The sequence below is a fragment of the Rattus rattus genome, chromosome 3, assembly GCF_011064425.1.
Source record: "Rattus rattus isolate New Zealand chromosome 3, Rrattus_CSIRO_v1, whole genome shotgun sequence".
NCBI classification, from domain to species: Eukaryota; Metazoa; Chordata; class Mammalia; order Rodentia; family Muridae; genus Rattus; species Rattus rattus.
The window spans coordinates 48,877,733-48,898,765 of NC_046156.1; the positions used below are offsets into that span (position 1 = coordinate 48,877,733).

General features: G+C 42.5%; 1 protein-coding gene and 1 pseudogene across 1 annotated transcript in view; both read right to left on the minus strand.

The window, feature by feature from the left end:
* The window catches only part of Vav3 (vav guanine nucleotide exchange factor 3), a 331,496-nt gene that overhangs the window by 147,693 nt on the left and 162,770 nt on the right, over positions 1-21,033 (minus strand). Inside the window, exons 10-15 of the mRNA XM_032897450.1 lie at positions 20,693-20,788; positions 16,905-16,973; positions 15,161-15,247; positions 10,804-10,889; positions 9,228-9,360; positions 8,474-8,583 (exon numbers count right to left, since the gene is read on the minus strand). Of these exons, the coding sequence (XP_032753341.1) occupies positions 8,474-8,583; positions 9,228-9,360; positions 10,804-10,889; positions 15,161-15,247; positions 16,905-16,973; positions 20,693-20,788 (581 nt within the window). The remainder of the gene's footprint in view (positions 1-8,473; positions 8,584-9,227; positions 9,361-10,803; positions 10,890-15,160; positions 15,248-16,904; positions 16,974-20,692; positions 20,789-21,033) is intronic.
* On the minus strand, positions 1,794-2,808 carry LOC116896347 (annotated as a pseudogene).

A 21,033-nucleotide genomic window follows, 5' to 3' on the forward strand; every position in this document is an offset into this window, starting at 1 on the left:
GAGGAGGAAAAGACAACAGAGGAACTCTTGAATGGTCGTTCTATAGATAGATCTCACAGAGTTTCATGTAGGTATAGGGAGCTAAGTCCATCTAAGCAAAAGTGGAAAGGAAGTCAGTCTTTTACCTCCCCAGCTCTACAGTCTCCACCCCACTCTCATTCTCTCCCTCATGCTTATTTAATGAATGAATATTCTGGGGCAGCATTTCCTCAGAAACTGGCCTTTTGTGTTCTTTCTCTTTAGAGAATCCCTGTAGGACCCTGCCTGCCCCAGTCCACAGTCTAGAAATCTGAAATGGTGTCTACAGAAATGATACATGAATCTGCTACCATAAGCCTGGGTCTTTTATCAAGCAATAACAAAGAGCATCTTCTTTTGTGGTTTCTAGAACATTTCTTGGAGGTAACGTGGCAGATGGCATGGCTTTGATACTCTAATCTCAGGATGGGTAGTGAGGTGGACTGTTGGAACCAACTCATGGCTCCCAGAAAGGAGGAGGTGAGGAGTACTGGCCACTTTAGAGAGCAGAGAGAGTGGTCACACTATAGGCACTAATTGGGGTGTTTAAGGACTGTGTAGAACAATAGAAAGGATAGGGACAGGACATGAGTCATCTCCCCAATGACACTGTCAGCACATAAAATGTAAACTACGTGGACTACATGTGAATAACAGAGAAGAAATAAGGCCTTACTTCTGAAAAAGGTGAATGCCAAAGGAATCAGAATCGTGGCGGCAGAGACAAATATTAGGAAGCCATGCGCTCTGAGCATCCCAGCTCTAGAATACAATTTGGGTGAAGTTCTGTTTAAATCTTCCAGGGATAAGGAGGCTGCACGCAGCATAAGCTGCAAATTATTTCTGCAGTTTTTAGCTCATGTGAGGATGAGATCAATGCTACTTAAAAGACACCGGGATAATGTGAAAATTATCCATTCTGCTTTGCTGCATACATCTACTCAGACTGCCACAAAGGAGCCTATCTAATATCAGGTTCCCTGTGCATAAAAAAGCCTTAGAAAAATTCAGTGCCATATTTAAAAGCTAATAATGACACAAGACAGAATGACATCAACTTTGCAAGTTACAAAAATAAATTAATGCAGCCCGATGAGGAAACAACAGTAGGTACCTTCTAACCACACTAAAAAAGTCTCTTTATCCATGGGCCGGTGAGCATTCTGCAACCTATCAAGTCTTTGTTTCTTGCTTTTATTAATTGTTATAAAGTTCCAAAAGTAAAATTTAAATTTCCATAGAAATATAATTACTTATTATGTGCTAGATGATGTGCTAAGAGAGAACATAAATGTGAATAACACTAACATGAGATCCCTGCCTGCCCACATGATGTTGGGAGTCCAATGGAGGAAGCAGCCATAAGGAGACAGATATAAAGATCCAAGGCCCCAGGCAGGTCTGCCTTGGAACTATAAATGTACAAATTCAGCAGCCAAAGCAATACGAAAGTAATTTCCCTTTCGGCATTTCAAAGAACACAAAAGTGTGAATAATTCGGAGTTCACAGACATGCATCTCCTGAGACCCTTCCCAAACCTCTTAGACCCATAACTAACTCAAGAGCATTGTTCAGATCACTAAACCTTCCTTTCTATCTCACAAGGCGGTCTCTGTCTACCTCTAACAGCTCTAACCGTGTTACTCAATGTGGTATCTAGCTTAATGAGCAAGAAGGAATCCACCCCCCCCTTTTATGGAACACTAGGTTCTTTACTTTGTTGAATATGTCTAATGTCACAGGAGAAACTGGACAATATGAAAAGTCATTGAGCAAACACAGACAGACATCCCTATGGCTCCTTCTTCCCCAGGTTCAGAAGGCCTTGAGCTCTTCCCGAGTTTCGCAGAGGGGAGTGGCTTCTCAACTGAGGGGGCTTTCTAGGTAGGCGGTTCCTGCACAGGGCTTTCCTGTGACTGGGTCGATAACTCGGCCCACTTTGAAGATGATCTCCACTAGTTCGTGTTTCACAAGCTTCGATCGTGGGTAAAGCTCTGAGGAGCACGATGTTCCCGACACTGCACTGCTGAAGGGCGTTGTGAACAAAGTAGGTTTTCTGCTTATTAAAGTACTTTGGTAAGTAGGGATCCAAAACAAGTCTGGTCGCTCCTACTGTAGCAGTTTTTACCATTGCTGTACCCATCACCTTCCCCACAACCCATTTGGCGTGGACGGATGAACGGATTACTGACATCATGTGTCTGTGAGTGCCTCCAAAATCTACCACTCGGACCAAGGCCCGGAATCCTTCCCCTTTAGGAGAATAAAATATAAGCTGTACGGAGGCGAGAAGTAATAGATCCTCGTTGACAGAGGGGTGATCAGTGGATGGAGAGAAAGCTGCACACAATGCATGTGAAGATTCCTTGTCCAAGAAAATACTCTACACTGTGAGGGGACACTGGGAGATGGAATCATTCATTTGGTATAGGGGTCAGTAGTAACACAAAATAACACTAACATTAAGACCCAGGACATCTAGAACCAGCTATGGAACAAAGACAAAGACTTCCGGGCAGGTACTCTCTCATACGTGAGAGTGTGAGGACCATGCATCCTCTAGGGATTGAAACGCACTATATAACTAAACACACTATATAACTAGAGCACAATTGGCATGGGAGACAATGATGAGAGATGTGGCTGGAAGAGAAAGGTGAAATAAAACGGCACAGGTTTTCTTTGGTCCTGGTTAAAAAAAAAAATTAAAATCATTATCTTACCAACCGCAATCAACAATCTGCAAAGATTAAATGATGGTCAGTATAAGACCAGATGGCCTGGATGCTCGGTGAGAATGGACAGGTTGGGGAGGTGAGAAGAAAGAAGCAGCAGAAGGCTTAAACTAAGGTATGTGGCGAAGGAGAGTACAGGCAAGCAGTCAGCTATCATCGGCAGAGGGTACTGCAGGGTACTGGTCAGAGGTGGAAGGAGAGGGTCGGGTGATGCCATTCTTGGCTTCTCTCTTTTGATGCCTGAGCAAATGATATTAGAGACAGAGATGACTTGGGTCAAAACATCAAGGGCTCACTACTGAAGTTTAATCTCCTATACATTAACTGCACACAACAATATTTAGAAATACATATTCACGCATATATACATATATACAGTGTGTGTGTGTGTGTGTGTGTGTGTGTGTGTGTGTGTGTGTGTGTGTGTGTGGTTTCAATCTCAATAGCTCCATCACTGTTTTGTGCCCAAGGCTTCGAATAAGGTCCAGCAACAAGGAAGTATTCAATAAAAATTAGAGAATGAACCCAACTTTATAGTGTAATTATCTCTTTGATATTCAGCATATCTGAGCAATCCTTCAGATCAAAACAAATTATACTTGATGAAATATAATTTTGAGTTCAAAATGTGAGAGAGCACACATTTATACAATCTATATAGAAACTAAATTTCAAGGAAATGTTCTTCCCTGGTAGAGTGTGAGTTTGAAGGAAATGCTATTTTATTTGACCTTTGATTATTTAAATTTTTCTTTTTAATTCTGTGGCATGCTCGCTCTTTTGTGTGTGTGTGTGACTTCAGTTCCTTTGGGAGAGAGAGGGTGAATAAATTAAGAGGCCAAACTGGATCTCATGTTAAATGGACTTTGGGCTTGTGGAGCTTCGTGGCAGCATCTTCACCCCCACTTCCTGCCGTATCTACTTCTCTTCCTGCCTTTATTTTCTTTCTTTCTCTTTCCTGCTCTTCCTTTAAAAAGCTTTGAGTCTGGGCATGTAACACACACCTATAGATCTGCAATCCCCACACTTGGGAGCTTGAAGGTAACAGAATCAGGAGTTCAATTTCAACCTCAGCTATGAATGAGGTCCAAGTCAACCAGAGCCATAGGAGACTCTAAATCACCATCGAAACTTTGTTGTTCTTTGATTCCATTTATATTATATTTAACACCGTTTGGACTTATTTCTGCAACACACACACACACACACACACACACACACACACACACACACACACACACGCACACACACACACACAAATCAAGGATCCGTGTGTATTTTTCACAATAAAAACAAGCAAAAGAAAGCAATTGAAAAATGATCTATTTTAGATAACAAGATCTGAATGCAGTTTGCACTTAACACCCTCATGGATAAGGAGAACCCTGTGCACTGAGATACCAAACTCTGTGGTAAGGACAGAGTAGCAGCACTGTTCAACATCGCAGACATGATCCTGTGATCACTGGTTTCCTAGCTACTCAGAGAATCCATAGGAACAGAGTAAGTACATGGGGTTTGAGAAAACAGAGAAGCCCTCCTAACAAAAAGTTGGACGCAGCTGGCTCTAGGCACTCACGTTCACAACAAACCCAGCCAAACTGAATACAACACTTGTCCTCCTATTTCTCAGATGACCAAATGGCATTATAAGAGACAAGTAGCAATAAAAATCATTTTGGGGATAAAGGAAAGCAAGCCATGTGTCCCAACCAGTCAGCCTCTAAAGCATACCAATGGATGCTTTGATAAGGATCCCAGCACTTCAGCAGTTAAGCATCATTTAGCTCTTTAAAGTCTCCTACAACCTCAATAACAACCAGGACTACTACCTACCCCGTTTAGTAAGGAAAAAGAGAGAAAACTCTTCTCCTTTCCCATCCAAGTGGGTCACTGCCACCTCTCTCTTTCCCCATTCAGCTCTATCTAATGAGGTTGCCAAGTTCTAATGGGTTTCACTGCAGATTCTAAATGCTGGAAGTGGTGACGGCCAGCCAAGGTCAGAGGACGTGCTGTGGAGCAAGGGTTGGGTGTGCTTAGGAAAGACAGCTTAGGCTGAGATCCAGGTCACCACTGGGAGATGGCTTGTGTCCTGAGATCCAGGTCACCGCTGGGAGATGGCTTGTGTCCTGTACGTCCTCATTGTTTACAGGTGTCCATGCACTCTCTGCCCTTTTCTCTAATGTACCAAATTAAGAACAGGCTCAAACTGCACTAAAGGGTATCTGCAAATATTTTAAACAAAAACAGTCTGAACCTCCTATAGACAGATATGTTAGATATCCAATCATCTTCTGTAATGAACCAGCAATTCGTCCATCTTAAAACTGTCAGCTCCACTGATCAACCACCATCATCCTCTTCAATGCTCCTTTAAGGCACAGTCCAGAGACTTCCAGAAAGATAAGACCTAGGCTCAAGCTAAAGACACCGGGAAGGGCTGCCCAGAGCGGGTACAGGAGTCTTGCTGCATTTTCAACGTGGTTACAATACCACATGCTTCTTAGATTTCTTTGTTTCCCATGACTTAGAAAAGCAGAACGATTAGAAACAATGAACAAAACAGATTAATAAATCTGACCCTTGGGCAAAATCTTAAGCATCAACATTTACCTAGATTCTTCTACTTCATGAAGAACAAGGTAAGACCTGTCTTAGAAAGCTAATAGCGTGGTTTCCAGGCCTTCCTGGTATAGCTAGCTTCAAAAGGAAGGGGGGATGTTAAGAAAATAGATAGGCTGATATCTTAGCTAAGTGCTGCTTTTTATTTTGCCCTGCATGTTTTAACTTTTGCTTGCAGAACCCTTTAGGGTTCAACTCTTGAGTAAATTTGTAGAAAAGCATGCCTACCTTCTACCCATTTAAAAAAGCAGTCACCTGAACTTCAGAATACAAACATGGCTCTTACGTGTGCTTCCCTGTATTACTGGGGTGCTTCAAAACTATTCATAGATGTAGAGTGTCTGGCCCCCTGAAGGTATGGGTGCAGAGGAGCGACTCAGTTCTCTCCATACCCTGAGTACCCTGCAAGCTGTGTTAGCTGCCTGCCTCTGAAAGGCCACTTGCCTTCCTCCCTTCACAGTGAGAGAACCTTGATTCAAACCCATGTGAATCAGGAAAGATAATCTCAGCCTCCCTTGTCATGTATAGTTAGATGTCCAAGTTCTGCCTTGATTTAAGAAAAATATGTGTTGTTGAAGGTTCCTCAAAAGAGAGGGATTGCCCCTCTTCCATCTCCCAGGTAGATTTTATAGCTGGAATTCCAGTAGCCATTTTATACTTTAACCAACACTGAAGACAGAAGCCAAATGCTGAGGTCAGTAGAAGAGAGCACACGGCTGGAAGGGAGGTAGGTGGCTCAGACAGCCACCTCTCGAACAGCCCCTGCCTAGCACAGCTTCTTCTCTCACATACGAGAGGACAAGAATGCATCGCTTATCTTGTATTAAGGATGAGCAATTTGAAAGTGTAACAAAATGGTCACTGATCCTAGGACCCTGCCTCCTCTGAGACCAGACACTTAGCTGCCCTTCCCTGGAGAAACTCCTTCACTCAGAGAAAGATTCTACAGCTCAGAAAAACATCAGAAAATTCTAGTCTGACATCCTTCCCACAAGGCCAAAAGTCTGAGATCCACTCTGCCTCTGGATACATTCGCTATTCCCAGCATCGTATGGCTGTGATTGCCACCATGCAACCCAAGGTGTCTCACTGAGAGAGCACCAGGGTTATGAGGTTGACCATTCTGGATCATAGACTGGACCAACATCGCCCACCAACATCCGTGCCCGATATAAATGCAACGTGTAACGCAGATCTCATGTCCCTTTAATACAACTGACCTTTTGTACCTAACTATTACAATCAATAACCAAGTATGAGGACTATACTGCTATATCAGAAACTGTTAGCTTTGTGCTCACAAGCATGTTAGGACCTTAAATATAAAATACTACTGCTAGCAGTGGTAACACTAGATACAACCTTTTGATCAACAAATATCATAAGCCTTACACTGCAGCACGTGGCTGGCGTTTCGCTGAGACAGTATTTGCGATTCAGATTAAACATCACTATCCCCATTTACAGATGCAGGAACTGAGGCTTCAGAAAATAAACGACTTATCGAAGACTATAGACGGCTACAGCTATGATGACAGCAGAACCCAGGCTTGTTTTATGCTTGATTTTTTTTTAAATTGATACAATCGTGTCTTTCAAGACAGGAGTCTTGAGCCAGCAAGATAGCTTGACTGGTAAAAATTTCTCCCACCAAAGTTGATGTCCTGAGTTCCGTCCCCAGGGCCCACATGGTAGAAGGGCAGAAATCTATCCCTGAGAGTTGCTCCTTACCTCCACAGACATGCTATGCTGTGCATGTTCACATGTGTGCATGCGCACACATATACACTCACACACACACACACACACACACACACACAATAAAAACTTTAAAAATCATCCTAATTCCATCTCAATTTTATATTAACACCAGCACTTCTTAAAATCAAAACAAGCAATAAAAACTGGTCAGAACTGGTCGGGGTGTGGTAAGCAACACTAGAACCCAGTGAGACAAACCTCAGAAGTGTTCCCTTTAATTCCACCCTTTTTAACGGTTTCATTTCAGGGTGACCAGTGTGCTTCCACAAGAAGGGTCATGATGCACCTTCTTAATTTATAAACATCAAAACTGCAAAGAAACGCCTAACAGTGTGTTCTCAGTGATTACAGCTCTGCGTGCTGTTCCTTCTGAACCAGGTCCGGGTATTTTCACCTCTTTGTTGAGCACCCTCTTTAATAAAAGGGAAGGGCATTGATAGAAACACAGCCCTGAAACATTCATTGCACATGCCTGAAACTCAGCAAGGATTCAAACAATAAGTGAGGTTAAAATCGAAGAAAGACACCAGCCTTTCTAGTCGAAGCAAAGGCTGTGCTCTCGTGTGCATAGCTGTGGATTTTTTTTTATAAATAAAAAATTTATAATTTATTTATTTTACAAATAAAAATGTTTAATTTAAGGGTATATATTAAAACCAGTAATTACAGGAAAAATTTATCCTTATAATTAAATGTCTCGAGGCACTAAAAGGTGAAGACTGAAAGCATTTCTAGGAGAGGCAAGTCAAAGAGAGGGCTTGAGCTCCCTCTTTCTTCCTTTTGAAGAAATTCACCAGCTCTCTCCTGGGAGACCAGATGACCAGCCCACAATCTGCCTTCGCATCCCTGCCCAGAGCCTCTGTGCACAGCAGCAGCCACTAGCAGAGAAAAGCTCCGTGACTCACCAGTGATTTAAATAGTAGACACAATGAACTCTCAAATGTAGGCCAGGGAGATGGCTCACTGGCACTTGCTGGCCAAGCATAACCACCCAAGTATGAATCCTCAGCACCCAAGGAAAAGCTGAGCAGAGGTGGCAGTCAGCCTTCAAACTCAGAGCTTGGGAGGCAGATACAGGGGATCCCGGAGGCAAGGTCTAGCTGGTCTAGCCCAATCAGTGAGTTCTGGCCTGGACCCAACTGAGAGCCTCTGACTCAGTACAAAGGGCAAACACTAAAGGAGATAAAACCTTTGACCTACACACACACACACACACACACACACACACACACACACACACACACACACACACACACACACACACACACACACATTGTTTGGGTAAAGTGCACACCACATGCACAATAAATAAATTTTAAAAAGTAGAAATACTCACAAAGCCATTTCAAACTGTTCCAGCCATTTTTTCTTTAAATCTTTTGTTTTGCAATAAAATTCCAGCCCATTTTGTCCTTGGGTATGGATGAGGTAGAAGCCATAAGACCACTGTGAAAATGAATATTCTTCAAGTTAATGATTATCATTCGTTAAGAGCACATCTCCAAGTCCACTAGAGCACCATCATAAGCACACACACAAAACCTCATCGCTGTCCGCATTAACCCAGACAATTGTAGCCAACTTCACACTGAGAAGGAAGTCAGTTACCAACTTCATATTGATGAGAAAATCATTGTTACCATATTGATCTGAGGAACTGGAAATGGTCAGATCGGCTCTGTCAGGACCCAATCATAGCTCACAGGAACCTGTACCAAATCAATCTCCGAAAACCCAGCGCCTGACTACAGACGTTCAGGTTCCGTACTCAAATATTCATCAACTGGAGATGAAAACCATATGAATTGCATCTGCACTAAACATGTACAGACTTGTTTGCCTTGTCGTGATTGCTAAATGATACGGAGTAACAGCTGCTTCCAGGAATTCAAGTATTGTCTTAGGTTTTACAAAGAGCCTGGAGATGCTCTAAGTGATGTCGAAAGACGTGCATGGGTTAGATGCAAACACAAGCCACTTTATGTAAGGGCCCTGAGTATCTGCAGATCTAGGTGAATGCAGTGGAGGGGTGACTATTGAATATTCAAAGTTCTGCATAAATTACTGCTCGCCACCTCCCCAGGAGTCACCTTTTTATTCTCTTTATCCGTGGTAGGGTTGTTGGCGATCTTGTACTGCTGGAGATCTATTATTTCCTTCATCTCGTAGTTATCCCCTTTCCTTTTACAGACAATCACTGCCAGATCGAATAAGAAGATGTGCCTGTGAAGGAGAGAGTGCGGGTGACTGACAGCCAGCGGTGTACACGCAAGTATCGTTTCCCCTGGAAGACGAGACTGCACCAGCCAAGCGTACTTCTGCATCGAGGGCCACAGGCAGGGCTGCACGGTGAAAGCAGTAAGGGATACAGGCCCACAGGAACATCCCTGTCCTTCACCACCACGCGGAAGGAGAAATGGTGCCATTCCACCCCAGTGCCCCTCATTGTAACAAAAAGAAAGGGAAGGCTCATTAGAAAAGCAGTCCATACACTTCAGAGTCATTGCAAATACTCACTGGGATAGCCATAAAGCTACTCATGAATAATTGCTCTCTTTTTATTTAAATGCTAAAGTCTCGGAAAATACTCAGTCAGGACAGATCGCCTATAACCATAATAGTAATCAATCAAAAGCCTTGAGAACTGTTCACCCATTCCACAAACAAGACATAAAGTAAATTCCTGGGGTCCCCACTCTCACCCTGGGTGAGCAGACCCACGCGGGGGGCAGGGGCTTGTATGTAAATTGCCAAACCTTACACTGATGATGGCAGAGTAAGATCACACCCAGGCTAACTTTAGAACCTGTGCCTTCACTCCTTGCGTTCGGTGTCACAATTTAATGGGTCACCTTAGGCGTAGCTTGGGTGTAAGAGAAACTGCAAGCCAGGAAGGTGATGGTTAAGTTTCTGTGCTAATTTTTTTTTTTTTTATTAAAAGCAACGTTAATTGGGGAAGGAAACGAATCTTCTAACCTTATCATCCAACCCCAATAAACGTGTGCTTTTTAAAACTCTCAGTGATTAACACACTTATTCTTAGCCAGTGATTGTGACAAGGACACATTCCTGGTGTTCAAACACTTTCCTCATCTTCAAAGTCAAACGTGTGGCTCCGGAGAGCTACCTGAGGAGTCAGGGTATCAGGTGGAAACAAGGGCCAATGCTGCCCCCTGCTGGCAGACTTCTGCTTCTACAAAGAGTCCAGAAAATGCCCCACAAAAGCATCTGCCTGACAATCACCTGTTGTGACAGAGAATAAAAGGCCAAGGGTACTAAGGACATTCAAGGACTCTGCCTAAAGGTCTCCCTAAATAAAAATATTATTGAATAGTTCTCATTCCGCATTGCTTTCTAGGATGCTTTCCATTATTTTCAGTTAATTTTCAAAGAGCCTTTTTAAAAAAGGTGATCGTGGTTTTACAGCAATTGTCTGGTGGCATTTCATGACTGAGATGCATCTTACGTCCTAACATTTTTATCTAGCACCTAAAACCTTAGGTAAATCAACGGAGTGCAGGCTAGAAAGAGAAGTAATGTATGGAACATACGTTAGAGAAGGTAAGGGACCTGTGACTGGCCGCCCCCTGGCCTGCGCACTGCCACCTGTCCTAGAATAGCTGTGATAGCAGCTGCTACTGTGAGAGTGCACAGTGTGCCACGCACCTTTCTTGTTTCGTATGCTTGTCCAGTGTGGTTATTCGGATTTCGCCGTCTCCCTGCGGTCGCCCAAAGAGCAAAACGGGCTGGTTCTAAAACACAGATACATATTAAGATAAACCTGAAGTGTGTGTGTCTAACCCTTTCACAATCACATAAAAACAGAAGTAAACATCAGGAAAGACGTTTTCCAGGACAACCGCCCTATTATATTAAAACTGGTTTCATTTTTATTTATTTTAACACATTTACTCTCAAATGCACAGGACTTGGATACAAGATATGATTTGAAAATCAACCCGTCCTCTGTAATTACAGCAGACATATTGTGGACACTACCTCTACATATAATCTATAATCTTAAAAGGGAAGTTACCAGAACTGGATCTGACCTGAAAGCCTCACCCTTCTGAGGCCTGGCTTTCGTCTACCTCAAGGTACCATTCAAGCCTCCATAGAGGGGCAGCAACCAGTAGCCCTACCGAACTGTGATGCCTATGAGCATCAATAACCAACCACACTAACCATGGGATACGGGAAGTAGTGGTACAGGTCACTCGTCAGTAACCAAGAGCTCTCTAAGAAGACTTACGGCAGTCAAGGAGAAAATCCACGCCTGAGACTGAAAACTTATCCTGGTACCTGGGGTTAGTGAAGCCACAGATGTTGAAGGAGAACTGACAACGACTGCTTACTAAACCAGCCTACTCCCTAACTACCTTCAAGGTGATTCCTTATACTCACAGATCAGTGGACTTCTCACCCCTTACCCAGAAAACTGCTCTTTGCAGCGGAGACGAGACAGAAAGGCACAACCAATCAAAGCGTAGAACTGTGGAGCACAGCCCCAACTCATTGGTCTACAGCACAACTCCTGCCCCGTGGGCTCAGGAACCAGAAGAGACAGCAGGATGACAAAAGTCAGATGAACTGTGGGTTGTCTGTGGGATTGTGTCTCCTAAAATGCCAGAGAGGCTACACCTGTGGTGTTTCACCAGCATGTCTTCCTAAACACAAGCAGAACGAAGACAGACAGACCTGCCGGTGTGAAAGGGGAGAGCTCACAAGGCCCCAAGCCTAGACAAACAAACAAAGGAACAAACAAAGGAACAAACAAAACACTACAGGCAACTAAGAAATGCGGAGACTGGGAGAAATGGTCTTTTTTTTTTAGGTTAAAAGCACATCAATTAGTTATCGACTACCAACCATCCCTAAAAATATATACACATAAGTAACATTATATTAACTGAGCAAGGTGTATTTATACAACAATTAAAGAAAAAAAGAGGCCAGGAATTTGAAAGAGAACAGGATGAGGTTACTGGGAAGCATTTGGAGGGGATAAAGGGAAGGGGGAAATGATGTAATTAAAGTTTAATCTCAAAAAATAAAAATATAATTTCAAAAGGGGAAATGACACAAGAAAATTACAGTGATTTCTAATCACAAGAAAATGACAGTGAGTGATATTTGTCGTGCGTGCAGGGTGGAACGAGGCAGCCTCTGTGTTCATTGAACAAACCACACACGGGGCATAAATGTTCACAGAAGCGTGGAACTGCAAACACATAATTGTCCCAAAAGCAGAGTCTAGGAAGGGAAATCATTTGAGCTAGGATTCAGGGATGGCCTTTTTGAACTAAGAGTTCCAGGATGAAATTTTCTGATGTAACATTTAATGATATATTTCCACAAAGGCGGGAACACAAAATAAACTATTAATGAATACTTACAGTATTTGTTAAGGAAAAGAGAATTAACTAAAGATTATCAATGACACCTACGGATTTCATTCTAATAAAAGATAAAAGATGTGATTTCTAGGCACGCACTCACGTATTAGCCACAATTGTTTCTTAAAAGTGCCAAGAACATTCAATGGAGAGAAATAAAATATACAAATAGTGTGCGGGGGAAACTATACATCTACAAGAAAAAAGAATAAAGTCGGACCTTATCTTTCTACTGTATCTAAGAATAACTACCTAGGGCAAAGATCTACACCTAAGAGCTGACACTATTAAGGTTTTACAGGAAAATGGAGAAGAAGCTTTTTTACAGAATTAAATTTAGCAATGAGCTCTCGGATGTGACATTGAAAGTGTAGACAAGAAAGGGAAGGTGGATGAACCGGAACGTACGGCGCCCCAACGCCGTCTACAGAAGAACGTCTCTATCAAACCTGTGTGACAAGGGACCGATGGGAATGTGTGTATAAACTCCTACAGATACATACATGTGAGTGTGCATGCACACACGCTCCCACACCACATCAGGACTATAAAGTAGCCAAGGTATTCAAATGAACATTTCTCCAAACCAACCGTGTCCAGTGAACACACAAAACAATGTTTAACACCACTAGCCATTAGGAAAATTTTATCAAAACCATAATCAGATAGCACCCATTTGGATATATGTTTTGCAAAAGAAAATATTTAAAGAGAGACCTGAAAATTTGCATTTGCCAAGTTCCTGAGGAAACTGGGACCCATTCATATCAACTGTAGAAACTGGAACCCATTCATATCAGTAGTAGAAACCGGGACCCATTCATATCAGTAGTAGAAATGCAAGCTGGACATCTGTGTCAGGAGTGGATGGAAATAACTCAAAATTTAATCCCAGAATTACCATGCAGTCTAGAAATCCTACTATATAACCAAAAGAAATGGAAGTGGGCAAGCCAACGGACATCAGCACAGCCCTGCACACGGCAGCATTATGGATGGTACTTCAAACGGGAAACGAGTTAATGTCCTCTGGGTAAAAAGATACAATGTGGAGCAATGCACCCGGTGGTACATCACATAGCCTTAAGTGGACAAAACTGGTCAACACGGATGAATGCTTATAAAACAATCCAGTCACAAGAGCGCCAGTACCATGTGGTCCTGTGAATCAGAGGCATCAAAGGTGATGACTTCACAGACAAAAAAAAAAAAAAAAAAATGGTGCTAGGGACTGTGGAGAGAACAGAGAGCCGGGTCTGTGCTCAGCAAACATGTTTTTACGGGATGAAAAGAGTTCGAGAGTTGGATGGAGTCAGTGGATACACAAGATTGTAAATGTACTGAGTGTCATATGTACACCATACATGCTATGGTGGTCAATTTAATGTGACTCGTATTATTACACTGCCTAGTCTTCCATAAGACGTATACTGTGGAATTCTAATACAGGAAGGACGATGGGTGGTTAGGGAAAGGGGAGACCCTCTGGGGTTTCCGCTGGACCTTGAAAGAGTATGATAGACCATCATGGAGACAAATACTCTGGGCTCTAAAGTAGGAAACGTTCAAAGGTAGAACGTTCCACGAGAAGGAATAGAAAAATGGAGACTGACAGTAAATACAGCCTGATACCAGTGATAAACACATGTGGATAGTTATTCACGGAGTTCTGAAAATCATTTACGTTGAGATCATTGAGTACTTTCAAATGGCTAAACATTGAAGACAACAGGAAAATCTCGGGAAGTCCAGGAAGGAAGATGACTTGGAAAATTGCCGTTTAAGCATAACTATATGAAGAGCTTGTTTGTGGTTCCAGGGATTGTCAAGGACACAGGTGATGGCACGGTGCAGTGGGGAGGAGGCTGCACATACGGAAAGAAAGGAACGGACGGGACATTCAGAGCACAGCAGTGAAATCACTTTTCCAAAAATACCTCAAAGCCACTCATTCTCCCTATGCACTTCCTGCCGGCTAATCCAGCCCTCCATTCTCTCTGGAAACCATCTCTACAGCGGCCTGACTGCCTCCCTGAAGGGATTTCTTGAAATATAAACAAGACTGGGACACTCACAGATAGAAACTGTCCTAGATGTCCACTGCTGTCACAATAAAGCCCTAACCTACCCTTGGTCTACAAGGTTAATCGATGCAATTCTTCATCCCCTGTGACCTTATAGCTCATTGCCTTCTGTTCTCACCATGTCTGGCAACCCTTGCCTCTCAGCTTCTCACCCATCTCTGGACTTCTCCCATGTTGAGGCATTGCCTGGATCACTAATACCATTACCATGCACCTTCTGGCTTCTCATTCTTTGGACCCAGTTAAAATGACAAGTGTCTGGAAAGGACTTTCTCTAGCCATGTTACCAAAACTGGGGCTGACTTTATTGTTCTCTGGGACCCTTGGCAGTAAGAAACTGAGGGAGGGAGGCAATACCTAGCCAATGGCAAAGTCCCAGGAGACATCGCATGAGTGTGGAGACCAGACAGAAATAGGAGGGGAGAAAACAACTTTTAACAGCTGAAAGTTGAAGGTAAACTGTCTTTTCCTCAACAACAGCTCTTGGATGTCCCTCGATTTGGGGATTGGGGGGGGGATCTGGATGGGGGGATAATTACATACCAAATTTTCTATAGATAGCTGAAACTGCTTAATTTCACGAAGGGTCTCATTATCTCTTTTTACTTCATTCACATATTGTGCCAAGTCCTAGAGAATGGAGAGAAGGGTGCAGAAAGAAGGCACAGGAAGATTAGAGATGTGAGCTGCTTTGAAAGAAAAACACATCATTAGTTTCCTCAGCGATGAAAGTCACCACCATCATGTCTCAATGACAATAGAAATGAACACTCAGTCAATCAAAGTTGTGTCTCAAAGCCAATTGTAAAGTGTGGGGTATGCAGCTGGGAAGTCTGAAGAATTGTCGTCTACCACACCTCTGAGGAGGATGAGGATGCTGCTGCCTTAAAAAAACAGAGAAACCAGAATCCAAGGAAAAGTAGGTCAGGAGGATTTAAATTCCAGGAGCATCATGGCTGCCCGTGACAGTGGTGCATCTCTCCCCAGGTGACAGGAAGGGCAGGGCTGAAGGACAAGCAGCAAAGAAAACCTAACACAGAGTTACAGGTTGCCCTAGCAAGTCTGTCCTTTTGAAACCAGTTAATGTCTCATTAGCTCCTGAGAGAGCTCAGTCAAGAAGTCTAGTTCAATTTCAGAGTGAATAAAAGAGAAACAAAGCAGAGGTGAGGAGCAGAGCTGCACGGAGGCAGAGTAAAGTCAACAAGACCTTCAGCCATGCTGCTCTGCACGCCTTTACCTATTTAAAAATGGCTTTTAAAATAAATGCAAAAGCATTACCTAAGCCTCCCATACTGTAACCGGCTATTTTTACTTTGTGTGATCCACATTTTCCTGTTTTCTAAGCTTTTTCTATCCTTCTTTCCTTTAGCCTCTTTAACACATCTGCAACAGGAACACAACTGTGCAAGCAGCAACTCTTAACTGTGCTCTCTGCTCGGCTTCCCTAGGACCCTCTATAAATGGCTCCTAAAAGGCAACAAAAATGTGTTGCTCTTCTAGCCACAACAAACGACCAAGTGATGGTCTTGACGCTCACACTATGATCGCCTAAACAGCAGAGCCAACGCTAAGCCTGGTCCAGAGCAGTTAACTAACTATAATCCCTGTCACTTTCTTTCCAAAACAAACGCGTGTTTCTGTGTCAGTTACAGCTCAGAGTCAAGTTGACAAAGCATTATGTAGAATTTGTGCTTTCAGACATTCCCTGACAAGACCACATCTGCTTCTCGACTTTCAGGTTTAACTGGAAACAAAAACCTAAAGTGAAATCGCCACGTACAGGATCCACCACGGGCAACCTGGCAGTGGATCGGTCTTGGGAAAATGAACCACAATGGCGATCCTCAAGTCACCTTTGACCCTCAGCTTATTCAGGCCAACAGCTATATGCAAAACAATGAGAAGACTGTGGAACAAAGTCATTATATGCAATCATTCCTGGAGGCTAAAATGTGAACAAATGAACAAAAGTAGTTTTTAGCATCCCTCTTGGAGTTATGGCCTTTTCGTCTGGCACCAATTCCATTTCAGAGGCTGATGCAGGAAGAGAGCCACAGTTTGAGGCCAGTCTAGGTCACATAGCAAATAGCAGGAAGTCCCAGGCTCATCAAAGCAGACAGGAACAACATAACGGATGTCCGTGTCAGCAAATCGGTTTGCTTGCCTTACCAATACAAGCGTGAATGTTAACGGCTCAGGGTATCACAGCGACACACTAGCGTTCGGATCCCATTGTTTCTGGGCAGCATTACAAGACACCAGCAAGTTTCCGCTGCAGCTGCCTTACCTTCATTGCATCCAGAGCCAGCTTCAGGTTCGACTTCTCCATGGGGTCATGGGTGTGTTTAACCAGCTCCTATTTGGAAGACCAGGTTAGTAACGCTCCCCCTAAATCCAAAACTAAGACCTAAGCAACAAGCAGACAAAACCTTTTTAGGGCACCACTATCAGTCTCTCCACGGTGTGAGCATTTTCATGTTGAGGGACTCTTTTTTTCAGGTCAACTCTACCCTCACCATTAGAAGCATGCTGTTTCCTGGATGTTAGGCTGATGGCCTCAGCTCTCAAGAACACGCTGCTTCTCTAAGACTGTTTACCCTAACTCCACATCTCTGGTTCGAGAACAAGAGGATGCTCTGAGTTACTGCTCTTACTATTTTGCTTATAAATCCCAATTTTCTGCACATTCCGGTCTCGGAGAGCTTCCTTTCTCTTTAGAGGGTTGTTCTTGTCCACATGATCACCCTCCCTTTTATTATTATTTTGCATAGTCTCCACATCACAACCACTGTCACATCAACTGTCACCTAATGAGGCCATATATATGTTCAACCCAGACATCACACCCAATACCAGACTCACAGGCCCCCTAAATTTACTAAGTCCCAAACATACTCCATTCTCACCCAGGATGAGGTGGGGACTGATGGTGCCTAATTAAATGGGAGCATTTCCATTGGTGTAACAGCTAAAGCCAGAACCTGAATGGTGTCCCAGGGTCTGCCCTTCCCTTCTCTCCCCTATGCCTCACTGATATTACTGATCCAGCCCTGGTGAGCGCGTCCCTAGTGGTTACCTAACACCAGCTCCTTGCCATTTTTTGAACGGGTTATTCTTAAGTGCTCCCAGTTGGACTTTGGACCTAGAGTCAGACTCTCTCTCTCTCTCTCTCTCTCTCTCTCTCTCTCTCTCTCTCTCTCTCTCTCTCTCTCTCTCTCTCTAGTAATCTGTCTATGCTTGTGATACCTAGCAGGTTAGCAGGCTTCTAAACTCTGAAGTCAGATCTTGTCTGTAGCCTGGTTAGACCTCTGTGAAGTCCCCCAGTGTTTCAGCTGTAACCCGGTGCCTCCCAGAAGTCATGCTTTGGATCTGGATCCTGCAAACTTCTCTTTACCCCTTTTTCTCAACTCCCACCCAGACAACCTACTTTCTATCCACACTTAAATAATCTATAGTTCTCAAAGGCATTTAGGTGTAAGCCATAGGACATGAACTTTTCTTTTAGAAAGTTCCTCCTCTTGTCCACTTGGCAAACTCATACTAACAAGTCCTCTTTGAAGCAATCTTTATCTTACTCAATAATGGCTTCAAACCACACGAGCAGAGATGGAAACAACTTCATTACAGTATATTGCTACGGTTGCTTTATTTATTATTCTATGCATTTACCTTTATGTGCATTGGTGTTTTGCCCGCATACATGTCTATGAGAGAGTGTCAGATCTTGGAGCTACACACAGTTGTAAGCTGCCATGTGAATGGAACTTGGGTTCTCTCAGTGCCCTTAACTGCTGAGACATCTCTCCAGTCCCTAATTGCTTTATTTTATTATTAACTATTGTTAACTTCTTACTTTGTCTAATTTATAAATTAGTTATCATAGGCCTCAATAAACACACCTGGATTTGCTGGATAGCCAAATAGAGGCTTCATCTTCTCTTCTTAGAGGGGTGATTTACGAACTGGGCTTTGTGTGGTGAGCATTGCTGAGGTGGGTCCAATGCCTTCCTAACATGGTTTGATGTGTATATGTGCACACACACACACACACACACACACACACACACACACACACACACACTCAAACTTTTCTAAAGTCCCCAGCCCTGACACTGTTTCCTATTACAAACAAGACCTGCAAAAAGAAGAAACTGCCAAGTATAAAAATTCACCAAAATTTGACTTTTATTCTCACTTTGTTAAACGTATTAGTAAGTCATTTTTTAAGTGTGCAAAACTCCCTCTATAAAATACTTTAATTTTTTAACTTATTCTCTCATATATTACACCCTGACTACAGTTTCTCCTCTCGTCTCTTCTCCCAATGCCTACTGCACAATCCCCACCCCCACCCAGGTCCACTTCTCCTTTTCTCCTCAGAAAAGGGCAGGGCCCCCATGGCTATCCACCAAACATGACACATCAAGTTACAGTAAGACGAGGCACCTCCCCTTGTATTTAGGCTGGATGAGAAAAGTAGGGGAAAAAGTCCCCAAAGTAAGAAAGACATCCCAACTCCCGCTGTAAGGAGTCACAGACAAGCTACACTACTGTGTCATATATAGAGAGGGCCTAGGTCAGACCCATGCAGGCTCCCTGGTTGTCAGAAATATTTCAAATTTTATGTCATTGTCCTCAGACCAGCCAGCATCCGGAAGAGATTTCCTTTAGAAATCATGAAAGTGCACTAGTAAGGAGAAAAAAATCACAAACTAATAATTTATCTAGACACCAGACAAATGCTCCAAAATACTTTAAAAGTTTTTTTTTAAATCTCTAAAATTCTTATCTACATATAGTACCAAAAACAGAGCTTCCTATTCTTAAAAAAAAAAACCATTGTAGAATTACACATACGCTTGAAATCTAAAATACAAAACAACAGAAGGAAAAAAAACAGGATAAGTCAGGAATTTCAAAAACATATCATTGTATTTCTTAGTTTTTGAGTCTGCACAAAATCTTATAAGGACCCAAAGAGTCTTTCTCTTGATCTGAACCTTCTGAATTCTTCAGTCAGTGCTTCGCTACATCAAAGAAACAAAGCAAATTATTATCTTATTTTGGACCGGTTTTAGCTCCACGAAGCCTTGAAAGCTGATTGCCTGAGTCACCCCTTATTATTTTTTCATAAAATCCAATTTGATTAAGTTGCTTTGAGTTTAGGTCTCATGAATGTTTTAATGCATTTTTAAGAAATAATCAGGGTTTGAATTTTTCTGATTTCTCAGTAGAACCAAAATAGAAATGACGAATAATTGCATGGCTACAGTTCAAGAAATTTAATATACAAGGTGTACAAAGCACAGAAGACTCAAAATTCTATTTCACGTACAGGTAGTAGATCTTTTTAAAATGACATTCCGCAAGCATCAGCCGGGTTCGCAGACTAATACAATAAGACATTTCTTTGGAGCAGAACTAATGAGCCTCCTGGTATAGCTATCAAATTAAATTTATAAGGCTCTCCACCCTCATTAGAGGACTAACCGTGGAAACCATAAACTTTGCAGGTTATAGTAAGAATCTCCTCACAATAGATGTCGTCTTATTACATTTAGTGCAGTGAAAAAGCAATACGGCCTGCGATACAATATTCTCTTAATTATTGTGATAAGGCGGAGAGTCTAATGAGGGTAATCTGACCACACTCAGGTTCATTGATTCGCTAGCAAATGATTATTGCTAACTCCGAAAGATGTCGTTGAAGGAATATTTTTACTAGTATCTGTTTTACTCTTTATTTTTTCCTATCCTGTATGAAGAACACAAAATGTGTCTTTTTAGTAAATGCAGAATTATTCTATCACCTATCTATCTATCTATCTATCTATCTATCATTTATCAATCATCTATCAATCATCTATCTATCATCTATCTATCTATCAATCATCTATCTATCATCTATCTATCTATCTATCATCTATCTATCTTCTTAAAAGGAGAGTAAGACCCCTAGCTGTCCGGGCCATCTCACACTTAGCCCTAATAGCATGGAGACTCCGTAGACGCTGATGCCCACCAGTGTTCTGTGGACTGAACGAATGCACGGTAGAGGGTTGTTAATGTACCCACCTGAAGGAGGAGGTGATATTTCAGCACCCGCTGCATGGGAACTACCAGCAAATCACGCAGAGTAAATTTCCCATTATTGGCTCTCTTTGAACATTCCTAAGGCAATGGATTTTGAACTTTCGTTAGTTTACTCAAAGGAAGTCAGAAAACACTCCAAAATGCAAAGCCCAAAAGTAGAATCCTTGTAGGTATTTTTGCCTTTTCCACAGCGATACCACTACTCAAACAATAAAGTATCTTCAGTTTTAAAGCACATCTTACAGAACTTCAAATCATAAGAAGAATCAAGTAGAATTATGACTGAAGATTATTTTTATAGCACATAGCCCAATCCCTCCCAA